At 40.9% G+C, this 13,842-nt stretch overlaps 1 protein-coding gene across 3 annotated transcripts in view; it reads left to right on the top strand.

The window, feature by feature from the left end:
* The window catches only part of LOC117356483 (low density lipoprotein receptor adapter protein 1-like), an 83,931-nt gene continuing 70,089 nt past the window's right edge, over window positions 1-13,842 (top strand). Inside the window, exons 1-2 of one of the 3 annotated variants that reach the window (XM_033935731.1) lie at window positions 5,613-5,659; window positions 5,931-6,071. Coding sequence is in view for 1 of the 3 variants with exons in the window: in XM_033935730.1 (XP_033791621.1) it covers window positions 44-236 (193 nt within the window). In the remaining 2 variants the exon portion in view is untranslated. Of the gene's footprint in view, window positions 237-340; window positions 499-5,612; window positions 5,660-5,930; window positions 6,072-13,842 lie in introns of those variants that run through there. The other 2 variants (XM_033935730.1, XM_033935732.1) reach the window with 2 other exon arrangements.

A 13,842-nucleotide genomic window follows, 5' to 3' on the forward strand; every position in this document is an offset into this window, starting at 1 on the left:
TGTAAGAATAGAAGCGCTATGGCTATAGGGATTCACTTTTCAAATGGCTTGGCTCGGTCGCTCCCCTGCAGGAGGGTTGGTGCCTTGCAGTGTCGGCTGTCTCCTCCTCCTCTGGTTCGATGTTTCCCTCCACTTTCCTTTCAGGCGGATCATGGATGCTCTGAAATCGGCAGGCAAAGCCATCATGCGGAGCCCGAGCTTAGCCCGGCACACCTTCAGCAGTTCCCGGCACCAGAGTGAGTAGTATGCAGGCTCCGAGCTGGGTGTGTCTGGGAGGGGGGGGGGGTGAAGGGTCCTGCCCCCCCCCTTCCTCCTCTTCAGGGCGGTGCAGTCCGCTCCGGGGAAGGCAGTCGAGTCTCCTCACACCCCACCTGCAGTGGCCGATTGCTGGGACCTCGGCGCCCAGTTAGAAGGGAGCAGGTGTGCGGCGCGAACGTGCAGAAGAGAGGAAGCTGTGGCTTCCCTCCCCCCCCCCCCCCTCTTCTGGGGATATAAACGGTACGCGAGAGGAAAGATGCCGGTTACATTCTAAGGAGAATTGGTAAACTAGGCAGCGGACGAGCAGTTGGAATGGTAGCGGATAGCCGGGAGTGTAGTATTTAGTCTGTGACTATTGTCTATGAGCTTGTAGTAAGATTTCACTGGGTGTAAAGCTGGTTGCTCCCATATGGGTTGTTTTTTTTTTTTTGTTTGTTTCGTTTTGTTTTGCCATACGGTACTATTTTCAAATGTGGCATTTCTCAGAACTACCGGGGAATGCATTGCATAAATTGTGGTGACGATTGACGGGGTGTAATGATACTACATTCTTAAATACAGTACTTGTAAACAGTGGCGTACCTAGGGTATGTGGCACCCGGGGCCCATCATTTTTTGACACCCCCCCCCCCCCCATGTAAAAAAATATTTTTTGTAATGACCATGAAAAAGAATAAATGGTCAGAATAGAAACAGGCAGTGAAAATTTTCTTATATTCCAAACATAACATAACATAAATTATGTCTGAATTGTCATGAGGAGTAGTTGCAGGTGATGCTTGGGACAGTTCTGATTGTGTTAGTTCAGTTTTATGTGTTTTTTGAATAGAAGGGTTTTTATTTCTTTTTGAAGGTTTTGTAGTCTGTGGTCGATGTCAATTGGTTGTAGAGTTGGGGGTCGAGTGTTGCAGCTCGAATGGCTAGGAGGTTGTCGAACAGTTTTTTTTCTTTCGACGTTTTTGGTTGGAGGGTGTGTGAATGGTGCATGAGTTCTCCTATGTCTGTTTGAGGTGGATTGAATTATTTAGCTGAAGAAATTAGTTACCCCCCTTATCCCACACACATTAATTCTCTTCCATTATAAAAAAAACATTGATAAGTTCCCAGAAAAAAAATACATTAAAATAAAAAGTGAAAACAAAGGCCCCTACAGATGATAACATAACAAGAATAGCCTAACTGGGTCAGACCAATGGTCCATCATGCCCAGTAGCCCATTCTCATGGTAGCCAATCCAGGACACTAATACCTGGTCAAAACCCAAAGAGTAGCAACATTCCATGCTATTGATCCAGGGCAAGCAGACACTTCCCCCATGTCTTAATAACAGATTATGGATTTTTCCTCCAGGAATTTGTCCAAATCTTTCTTAAAACCAGCTACACTATCTGCTTTTACCATAACTTCTGGCCACTTCATTTTTAAATTTAGATCTTTCCTTTCAAACAGAGACCTTGCTAGATGTCAAATACAGCACAAGGTAACTTCACATGGACTTAGCTGTGCAGGAAATGTGAATGTCCTCATACACCCACCATATAGTGCAAAAATGTGCAAAGGTCTGTTTTTTTCTTTTGATCACTACATAGCCTAATGCCACACAAGCAGTGCTGTACAAACATATTCTGTAGGTCAATGCTAAGGATAACAAAGTTTCCTTCCTTGGACCAGAAGGAGATACTGATAAACCACTGGAAGAGATTCCAAAACAACACCCAAAGACCCACTCAGTGTGTGAAACAGTTGAGTGGAGTGGACTAACTGGGGGGAGGAAATGGGCCCGGAGTTTGCTCAGCAGAATTTCCCAGACCACCTCTTCCTCTCAACACATTGACACGCTGCCACCACCACCACTAGGAACACCTCACTGGGTAGGCCAGCTATGCTATAAACTTTATAAAACACATTATTATATTTTCTTATAAAGCACATATTTTAACTGAACTCTCTGACATCCTCAGCCTTTCCATTCACAAAAATAGAAGGAAGAAAAGTTCCCATTTCCTGCTGTCTCATGTCCCTGGCCTATACAATATTTTTTTTCTGCAGACCCTTCAAAAGTCTGACCAAATCCTCGTTTCACTTGCATTATAAAGTACTGAGGATGCCATCTCTCCCCAATCCCAGGTCCTAAAGTCTAAGACAGTAGCGCAAATTAATGCTGCCAGATTCAGGAAAAAAAAATTTCGATTCAGCCTATTGAATTGGTTTTTCAATTCGATTTTCCTGCCCAGTTGGGTGATTTTTTTCAAAACTCCTGGTGGATTTTATAGCTTTTTCACCCCCTTTGGCTTCTCCTAACCACACTGGCGCTGTGGTGTAAATAAAATAAAGAAACAAAAAGGACTTTTCCTCTCTCTGTTAAATCCTAGCTCACGTTTGCAGTCCAACACCAGCTCTGGCAGGATACACATTTCAAATCTGACATATTATAATCACAAAACAGAAAATAAAATTAATTTTTCTACCTTTTGTTGTCTGGTTATATTTCAAATCTTGTTGGTCGAAGGCTCTGGTTTTCTTCCGATAACTTGCTTGCCAGGGTCTCCTACTTTCTTCTTTCTGCATGCTAACCATCCATCTGCCAACTCTGTCCTCCCTTTCCATTTCCCTTCCCTCCCCAGGAAGTCTGGTATCTTTCCTTTTTTTCATCTCCCTCCACAGATCCACCTTTTCTTAACTACCCTTTCATCCGGCATCTCTCCCTCTTTCCCCACCACCCCAGAGTCCACCATCTCTCCCTTTCTTTTCCCAATTACCCTTCTATCCAGTATCTCTATCCCTCCTCCACACCATCCCTTGTGTCCAATTTCTCTCTCTTTCTGTTCCTTCCCTCCCTAAATCCCATGGTCCATCATCTCTCTCCCTCTCCTCTATTTTCAGACCCATTATTTCTTTCCTCCCCCCCAATTAATATATATAGTTCTAAATCTTTATTAAACCATATCCCTAGATATTTTTTCCAATATTTTAATTAATTTTATAAGATAAATGAACCAAATGTACAAATATTAAATAAATCGGGAAACAAATCATATGTACAAAACAATAAGTACAAATATTAAATAAGACAATATCTAAATAATTACATAAAATGTATATAGCAAATGAATATGGGGGGACCAGCACCTATATTATCGGCATGTATGGTATGGTAGATATTTTAATTGAATTGGGGACCATTTAAAGTTGTATGTTTCAATCTTAAGTTATGCAGTATATGGATTTAGTGGTCGCAATTACTGGCGGTTTCTCTTAGGGTCAAGCCTTGAGAAAGCTGTTTATGTGAAACATGTCGGCATCAGAATCCCTAGCCAGAGACCACTTGGTTTAAGCTAAGTATTTGCTTATAATAAAAGTTAACAAAAACTAAAAATTAAATGAATGTAAGCTCTTAAATAAGACTAAGATTAGAAAATCAGATCCAGTGACAATTAAACACATAGGCCCTGATTCTGATAAGGACGCCCGGGAGAGGTGTCCTATACAGAATCAGGCCTACACTAAACCCCGATTCTGTAACCGGCGTCCATGGTACAGACGCCGGTTAGAGAATCGGGTTAGATTAGACACGGCCGCTACACTTATCACGGCAAGGGATATGTATAGCGGACGCCTGTCTGATTGCCGGCAGGAGGATGCCCAACTCCTCCTGCCGGAACCCCAGACTCCCCCAAACTCGTAATCGCCGGCAGGAGGATGCCCAACTCCTCCTGCCGGAACCCCCCGGACCCCCCTTTCCCCCCAAACTGGTAATCGCCGGCAGGAGGATGCCCAACTCCTCCTGCCAGAACCCCCCGGACCCCCCCTCCCCTCCAAACTGGTAATTGCCGACAGGAGAATGCCCAACTCCTCCTGCCGGAACCCCCTGGATCCCCCCTCCCCCCCAAACTGGTAATCGCCGGCAGGAGGATGCCCAATTCCTCCTGCCAGAAAGCCGGACCCCCTCCGGATCCCCCAAGCTAACGACGACCCCCCAACTAACCTTTAAATGTTGGTCGGCTGGATGGGTCTTGCTGCCGTCCAGCCGACAGGCCCGCCTTGTGGAAATGAGACGGGCCCGCCCCTTCCCAGCCCATCCCCGCTAAGTCTAAGGGGAGTAGTTGGGAGAGAGGACAACTCAACCCTGCCTCATGTTTCTTTTACGTTGTATTGGATTAGTAATGTTATTAATCATGATTTTTGAGGTTGGTGAATGATAAAGGATTTTAAGCCAATTTGAAAAATCATCTCCCGTATTGAACCAGTTTATGATCCCAATAATCTCTGGATTCAACCTTCGGGTTGATATATAGGCTGTGTTTGGACTCATGTTATAACCTATTTTTCTGAGGATTTTTGAAGTGATTTTTCTGAGGATTTTTAGTTTTATAAAGGTAAGGCCATTCTATTCTGTCAAAGGCTTTTTCAGCATCTAATTATCACAGCACAAGATTCTTTTTTTATTAGAAGCAATATAATTAAGATCCTAAGATTTATCTCCTATATATCTATTTTTCATGAAACCAACTTGATTGGAATGGCAATGCAATTTAGCATTTTGGAGAGCCTAGTAGCTAATTTTATAATCAATATTTAACAAAGATATGGGCCTGTAATTTTGCATTAAAGTAGGATCTCATCCAGTTTTAGGAATCAATGAAATTGTAGAATTAGCAAAATTGCATTGGTAAGAAGGAAATTGATGAAGATAATTGTAATATTTGGTTAACAGGGGAGAGAGGAATTTGTGGAAGGTTCTAAAAAGTTTTAAGTTTCAAGTTTTATAAAAATTTTGTTATACCGCCAAATCAGATTTCGAGGTGGTGTACATCCAAAAGTTAAAAAGTACATATATTTATAAATACAAAACACTAACCCCCTCTTCTACAAAGCCGTGCGGCAGCGATGCCGAAGCCCTTTAAATCTCTATGGGCTTCAGGGCCGTTACCGCGCGACAGCCACTATCACACCTTTGTAGAAGAGGGGGTAAGGGATCCTTTTACTAAGGCGTGCTATGGACACGTTAGCATGTAGCGCACGCTAAAACAGTTAGCGCACCTTAGTAAAAGGACCCCTAAATTTTAGGCTGTCATACAAAGACTTGACAAAACAAACAGACAAACTGGAACAAGAGGGAACTGGAAGAACTACATTATTTAAAATAGAAAGCACAAATGGAAAGAACACAAGGAGAGGGATCAGGTGTCAAGTAAGTCAATAAAGTTTAGGAAGGTTGCGTCCTTAGCAGGACGATTATACATTAAAAGCGTTCTTAAACAGGTAGATTTTTAATTTGTACTTAAAGTCAGTTACTGACGTGTCTTCTCTTAGGTAATTTGGTGTAGCATTCCAGAGGGTAGGAGCTGCAACCAAGAAAATGTTTGAGTGCATTGTATTGATGTGTCTCAAGGATGGAATGGTGAGTAGGTTTTGAGATATGGAGTGGAGGGACCTTTGGGAGGTGCATGGGATGAGCAATCTATTCATGAAGTCTGGGGAATTGGTGGAATGGATTTTGAATGTTAATAGAAGGATTTTATATGCTATTCAGTGTTCAATAGGAAGCCAGTGGACCTTAATGAGTAGTGGCTTGACGTGGTCATATTTTTTTAGCGTTGAATATAACTTTGATTGTGGTATTTTGCATGATCTGTAAGCATTTTATTTCCTTCTGGGTTATGCCTTTATAGAGAGAATTGCAGTAATCCAGGTGTGAAATTATCAATGAATGAATTAAGATATTGATGAACTGGATCAAGTAATTTGGAAAGTGAACGTATCATGCATAGTATTTGGAAGGAGTTTTGAACTACTGTGCTAATTTGGCTATGGTAAGTTAGTTTTGCAACAAACGTAATACCTAGAAGTTTAAGTGTTGGGACTGTTTGTATGGAAATTGATAAACAGCAATTGGTGCAGGTAAGGATTGGCCCCCATTTTCCGGAAAGATCATAACCTTTGTCTTACTGATATTTAGAGCTAACATATTAGCGATGAGCCAAGCCAGTTATGTATTTTTTGAGCTTTTGATTAATGAGGGATATATCTTCTGGATTGTTAAGATCTATTTGATGGACTAACTGAATATCATCGGCGTATGCAAATATAGTGAATCCTATTGATTGGCCCAGCGTCAAGAGGGGAGCCAAGAAAATATTAAACGGTAACGGTGACAGAATGGAGCCCTGGGGAATACTGAACTTATTAGAAACGGTGTTAGAAGTAGGCTCTTTAAAGTTAACTGTAGAGGTTCTATCAGAAAAGTAGGAAGTGAACCAATCCAAAATTTGATCTTTAATTTCTATGTCATTCAAGCGCTGAAGAAGTAGTTTATGATCTATTGTGTCAAATGCAGCGGATAAATCCAAGGAGATAAGGGCAACAGATTTGTGGTGATCGAGATGGTAAAGAATGTTTGGTGTCTATCCAATCGATGAAAACTCTGTAGAGTGATTGGGCATCCCTCCTGCTAGCAAACTTTCAGGGGGTTTGTGGTGGTTCATGCAGGAGGGATTGCAGGGGGGGGGGGATGGGTTACCTGGGCCACTGCACTGATCATGGCAGCCGCGATCAGCTCAGCGGCCTGATCCAGAACTTATACCTGTTTTGATTTGGTCTAAGTTAAAACGTATAAGTTCTGTCCAGGCAACCTCATCAAACTTTTGATTATTGCTGTCGGATGACTAAGTTTGGTCGGCCCACCTCCCACCCTACCCATTTCTCCAAAAATGCCCCTTTTCGCTTTGGGCGCACAGAGGCAGTCAAAAGACCTAAGCTGCCTCTAGATACATCTAAAACCCTGTTCAATTATTGGTTCTAGGATGACCTGTCTTTTTGAACGTCCAAGTGCAGATTTAGGCGGGTTTTTAGACGTATTTTCTTTTCGATTATGAGCCCCATTCTGTTGTACATTGGTGCCCAGTTATAAATAGTTGCTCCAAAATGTTCTCAAATTTAAAAAAATGTTCTTGTTACAAAATTATTATTAAATGAATGGAACTCCACCAATAATATATATCCTTCTCTGGCTTAGAGAAATATATATTATAAAGAACTATTAATTTGGGGAAAGTTAGCTCGCTTGATTAAAACTTAGCTCTGTAATAATAATTAAATATAATATATGTGAATATTTATTCAAGAACTAAACTCAGAACATTTATAAGCAAACTGAAAATTTATTTAAAAGCATTAAAATCAAGCAGGTAGAGCAGTTACATATAGGACTTTAAGCAAAGATAATAGTATTACACAAAACAAATGTTGCTAAAGCAGAAGGATCAATTTATCTAGATTCAAAAAGTAACTCACGATGTGACTAGTCGTTAAAATGGAGAAGAGGCCTCATGGTAGGCCCGAGAGTGTTGTTACAGCATTGTGATCCAGGGAAAAGAAGAGTTGTTGCAGCTTGATCCAGGCTGGTTCTAGAGCAGGGATCTCAAAGTCCCTCCTTGAGGGCCGCAATCCAGTCGGGTTTTCAGGATTTCCCCAATGAATATGCATTGAAAGCAGTGCATGCACATAGATCTCATGCATATTCATTGGGGAAATCCTGAACACCCGATTGGATCACGGCCCTCAAGGAGGGACTTTGAGACCCCTGTTCTAGAGGGAGAGAGAGCGTGTTGTTAGAAATAATTTTACTTCATATTTATAAGGTTGAGACCTGTTCTAGGTGGATGATGTCATGGTTAAATTCTATGGACCCATGATGTATAGCAGTCCAGCCTTTTTCTCTGTTCCTAGGTGGTGTCATGATTGAATTACAATGGCTTAAAATGGTGTCCCAATACAGAATATTGTTACTGTCTTTGCTGGATGTGGTGTGAATCCATGTCTGAGTGGTTTAACATTGAGGATCCCTCTGTTTCTAGGCAGATGAGGTCATCTGATTGAATCTTCTTTGAGTGGCTTAAAATGGTGTGATGAACTTTTGTTGTTCTTGCCGACTGGAGTAGTCCAGAGATGAATTTGTTGTGAAGAGCTTCTGACCTACATCCTGTTCCACTGATACACCTTTTTATTTATTTATTTATAATTTTAAAATAATTTCCAAGCATAACACACTTGTACAGAAAGGTAGATTGAGCAAAGATTTTCATATTTTGTACATCAAACTAAAAGGAAACTAAAACTATATGCTGAATCTATCTCGAGTCCTCAATTAAAGATCCAAGATTATACATCAGAGTGAGATACACCTTCTATTATGGGGTAGTAGAGTTCTGTTTAGCTCTGGTATCTACCCTGACCATGTCTTTGTCTTATCTGAATAGCTGTACTTAACACTTTTTCTGAAGGTCGGTCTTGCTTTTTGTACTCCATTGAATGGGTACATTTAACACTTTTCTGAACAAATGGCTGTGCTGGCTCAGAGACCACATCAGAAATTCACTTTTAAATCCATCAAATTAATATACTTTAACTCCAAGCAGAATTATAAAAATAATCAGAATTACGTTTTCATTCATATCATGCTACATATTTTAAGATCATATCAGAATTATAAAATCATTTCATGCTACATTGTCACTGTACATCTGTTTGGAGAATTAAGTAATGTTGCAGATGAGGAAGAAAGCCATTTGTTAATGACTGGATCAACATGTTTTGAAAAATTCACTGTTGATACTGATCACTTTTCTGGATCTGAACTGTTAATGTTTATATTGCTGTGCATGGCTCCTCCCCAGGACCACCTATTTGGGCCTCCTTTTACGAAACTGTGATAGCAGTTTCTAGTGCGGGGAGCCGCGCTGTCCCGATGCTCATTGAGTTCCTATGAGCGTCGGGAGCAGCGCAATCCATTCAGCCTGGCTCCCTGTGCTAGAAACTGCTATCGCAGTTTTGCAAAAGAGGGGGTTAGTTTTTGTCTTGGCTTCTGGCTTTTCTAAGTCTTATTCTTTGCCATTTGCCCTGTCCATTTACTGTTTCTGACCATTCTCTTAAGCTCCTGTTCTGTTCAAATCTGCTCATGTTGCTGGTTTTCTCTTGTTGAAATCCTGGTTCACTTTCTCAAGGACTCTGCAAGTTCAGGTTTTCCCACTGCACTAATTACAGTGTATTCTTGTGCTTAGCCTAGGTCTCGCTAGAGACCCATATAACAGCTTTTCTGCCTACAATAACATTCTCTTTGCAACATTAGAGTGGATAACTAATCATCATAAATCAGGTAATACATCACTCTGGTTATTATTATTATAGTTTAAAGTATTCAGTATTGCTTAAATAAAATCCCTACTTTTTTCCTAATTCATTAAAAATGCAAGCAGATGTCTCAAAGGAATCTGCTGTAGCAGATTTGTATTTCTTTATTTACCTAGGCAGCAAAAACCCATGCAGAACTTACACTCTGAATGGTGAGACCTTAGCTAGGACTGGGGCAGAACGTGATTTGGGAGTAATCATTAGTGAAGACATGAAAACTGCCAAGCAGGTGGAGAAAGCTGCATCCAAGGCTAGACAAATGGTGGGATGCATCCGTAGAGGTTTCGTCAGCCGGAGGCCCGAAGTTATAATGCCCCTGTACAGATCCATGGTGAGACCTCATCTTGAATATTGTGTTCAATTCTGGAGATCACATTATCAAAAAGATGTGCGGAGAATCGAGTCGGTTCAGCGAATGACCACCAGGATGGTCTCGGGACTCAAGAACCTCCCATATGAGGAAAGACTGAATAGACTGCAACTATACTCGCTCGAGGAACGTAGAGAGAGGGGGGACATGATTGAGACTTTTAAATATATCACGGGCCGCATCGAGGTGGAAGACGATATATTCTTTCTTAAAGGACCTTCAACCACAAGAGGTCATCCGCTGAAAATCAAAGGTGGGCAATCATGGCGACGCCAGGAAGTATTTCTTCACCGAAAGGGTGGTCGATCATTGGAATGAACTTCCATTGCAGGTGATTAACGCCAGCAACGTGCTCGATTTCAAAAAGAAATGGGATATGTATGTGGGATCTCTAGCCGGGTGAAGTCTGGGGGTGGGTCATTAAGGTGGGCAGACTTGATGGGCTACAGCCCTTTTCTGCCGTCATATTCTATGTTTCTATGTTTCTATATTTATACCCTGCCTTTCCCAAGGTGGGTCACAGTAAAGTACATACACAAACAGAATCACATACAATACAACAAATCAAACGTCAATATAACATAATAATAATAATGTAAAGCCTCTTAAAATTACAAAGAGGCTACCAGCGCCTCACATCAAAAAACTATAAATCAAGTCCCATATTTCATCTTACAGAAGAGATGTTTCTTCAACATTTTCTTAAAACTACTCAAACTAGATTGCTGTCGTAAATATCCTGGAAGACAGCTTATTACATTCAAATGTTTCTGTGTTAAATAACTTGATAAATCTTAACCAATTGTTAGTGTAGTCTTTAGTCACTTCTCTCTGAATCACCATTTTCTGTACTCTTAAATCTCTAATCTAATAAAGCTATATTGCGGCACCATATACACTTTGAAGAGATTATTGGCCTGATATTAACATACACTTCATTATATGTGTTTATGTATATATATATTAAATTCTTCATCTTTTCATTTGTATGGACCTTCGGATATCAACTGGATTATGAGTAATGCCCAGCAATCTCTTGTCTTCATTAGTCCACTTTATTGTTTATTTACTCAAAACTCTAAAATTCATTTCGTTTCATACTTATTCTTAATTTTAGTTCACTTCACTTCCTTGCTTAATATCTTTTTCTTCTAATTTAATCTTATTACTTAGCTACTTAGCTTCGAGGTTAGCTCTCAAACGTTCATCAATGCCACCTCTCCCGACATGCATGTTTCAAACAAGGTTTTTCTTCAGGGTCGAGGGGAACAATCGAATATGTGCAGTCTTTCTTCAAACATATTTGAACTGCACATATTCGATTGTTCCCCTCGACCCTGAAGAAAAACCTTGTTTGAAACATGCATGTCGGGAGAGGTGGCATTGTTGAACGTTTGAGAGCTAACCTCGAAGCTAAGTAGCTAAGTAATAAGATTAAATTAGAAGAAAAAGATATTAAGTAAGGAAGTGAACTAAAATGAAATATAATGAAGAAATATTTATGGAGTTATGAAATTAAGAATAAGTATGAAACTAAATGAATTTTAGAGTTTTGAGTAAATAAACAATAAAGTAGACTGATGAAGACAAGAGATTGCTGGGCATTACTCATGATCCAGTTGATATCCCAAGGTCCATACAAATGAAAAAATGAAGAATTAATATATATATACAAAAACATATAATGAAGTGTATGTTAATATCAGACCAATAATCTCTTCAAAGTGTATACCATATAGCTTTATTAGATTAGAGATTTAAAAGAGTACAGAGAATAGTTAGTGATTCAGAGAGAAGTGTCTATGTTAAATAAAACATCTGTCAGAGATAGATGGAAAAAGAGCTCTCCAAACCAGGCACAAATTCTTATATTTTCCAACTGATAAATAGGTCAGGCAAGGGCCTTGCTTATTAAATATTGATTGTTTAACTCTGGTCATAAACCCCTCTAAGACTTAGATTTTGACACCCAGTAGGCAGGAGTTAAAGGTGAGGACAAAAATCCTCACCCTGGAAACAGAAAACAGAGGTGGAGATACTGGGTGCCTTTTTGAAATGGCACCTATAAATGGCTCTAAAATAGGTAGGAAAACAGCTTGTTTGTGGCTGTGTATTTTGTTGCTTTCAACATTGGGTGTCCTAGACCAGTGGTTTTCAAAGTTGTCCTGGTGACCACCAGCCAGTCAGGTTTTCAAGATATTCCTAATTAATATACACTGTACATAAGAGGGATTTGCCTATTTTGGAGTTCATAGGCATGCAAATCTCTATCATTTGTATTTATTAAGAATATCCTGAAAATCCTGCTGGGTAGTGGTCTCTTGGGACAGGTTTTAAAACCACTTCCCTTGACAGCATCCACAATAGTTATGTTGTCTGTGCCTAAATCTGGGCCTGTTTACATCCAGTGAATCACATTTATTTACTAGTGTGAGGGAGTCTAAAGGTTGCTGTTGAGTCTCCTTAAGGATACCGTATTTCCTCATGTATAGGCCTTCCCTTTTTATAGGTTGCAGGAAATGCCGATGTAGGTTTTAAAACTCTTAGATAAGCCGCTCCATGTTACTAGCCAAAGCTTATCTAAGAGTTTTAAAACCTAAATCTGCCTATACAATGCGGCGGCCTCTACATCATCTCCCCCCCTTAAATACCTCCTGGATGGATATGCCTGCCTCCTTCAAACACACTAGCTGCCTCCTCCAAACACGCTGTGTAGGGCAGGAGCGATGTTTGTGATCTCAAGCCTCGCCCTGCGTCCTTCCTGATTGGCTGCCGGGCTGCCGTTAGTTCTCACGATGGCAGCCAATCAGGATGGGCACGGGGCAAGGCTTGAGATCGCAAACATTGCTCCTGCCCTGCACAGCGTGTTTGGAGGAGGCAGGCATGGCTGTCCAAGAGGTATTTACTGGCAAGGGAGATATTTTAATGGGGGGGAGGGATGATGAATTGCTTCATGTATAGGCTGCCCCATTTAAGCAAGCCGCGCCCACTAGGCCAGTTTGCAAAATCAATGTATAGGCCACGGCCTATACATGGGGAAATACGGTACTCCCTCAGTTTCAGAACCACCTAAGGTCTATAGTCCCACCCAAGAGGGAAATTGACATGGGCGGAGTAGAACCAAGAGAGTAGGAACTAGAAAGTATAAGCGCTCAGGGCACAGCTAGAAACATAGGCCCAGATGCACTAAAGCCAACAATCATCGCTAAACCTGTTTTAACAGCTTTAGCGACAATTGTGTTTGCCGACCTGATGCAGAAAACTGCTCACCACGTGGTTTTATGCACGGTCACTCATTCCCTGATCCGACCATGCAAATAAGCTCATTAATATTGAAATGCCATGTAAACTAGTAGAACGATTGATGCTTTAACATAACTTCCTGATGCACAAAAAAAAGTGATAGCTTTTTGCAATCCCAAAAAAAAAGCAACTGGGCCTTAGGACCCTCCCCGTGCATCACTGAGGAGGGAAGGTTTGGATCGGCAGGCCATGAAGGTATGGGGATCATGTTTTCCTCCTGCATCCAACACAAAAGGTATGGGGGGCGGGAGCCTTCCTTTGGTAGGATGGAGTAGCGCTGACTGATTCAGGGAAAAAATATTTTTGATTTGATTTTCCAGCCCAATTGAGTGTTTTTTACAAATATCCTGGCGGGTTTATTTTGTAGCCTCTTTACCCACCCCACTTTTGCCCTCTCCAACCCTTCACCAGTGGTGTGGTGTAAACAAAAAAAGTCTCTTCCTCTCTCTGTTAGATCCTAGCTCATGCTTGCTGTCTAACACCAGCTCTGAGAGGACACACATTTCAAATCTGACATATTGGAAATAAAATTTTTTTTTTAACTTTTAGTTTTCTGGTCATTTTATTGTTCAAATCATGTTGGTTCCCAGGCTCTAGTTTTTGTTTGGTTTTTCTGTTAAGTCGCAGGGTCTCCTGCCCTTTTGACATTTTCTCCATGCTCACCATCCATCTTCCTTCTCTGTACCTTCCCATTCATTATATGTAATCTCACAAAACAGTGG

This window comes from Geotrypetes seraphini, chromosome 3, assembly GCF_902459505.1.
Source record: "Geotrypetes seraphini chromosome 3, aGeoSer1.1, whole genome shotgun sequence".
Lineage (NCBI taxonomy): Eukaryota > Metazoa > Chordata > Amphibia > Gymnophiona > Dermophiidae > Geotrypetes > Geotrypetes seraphini.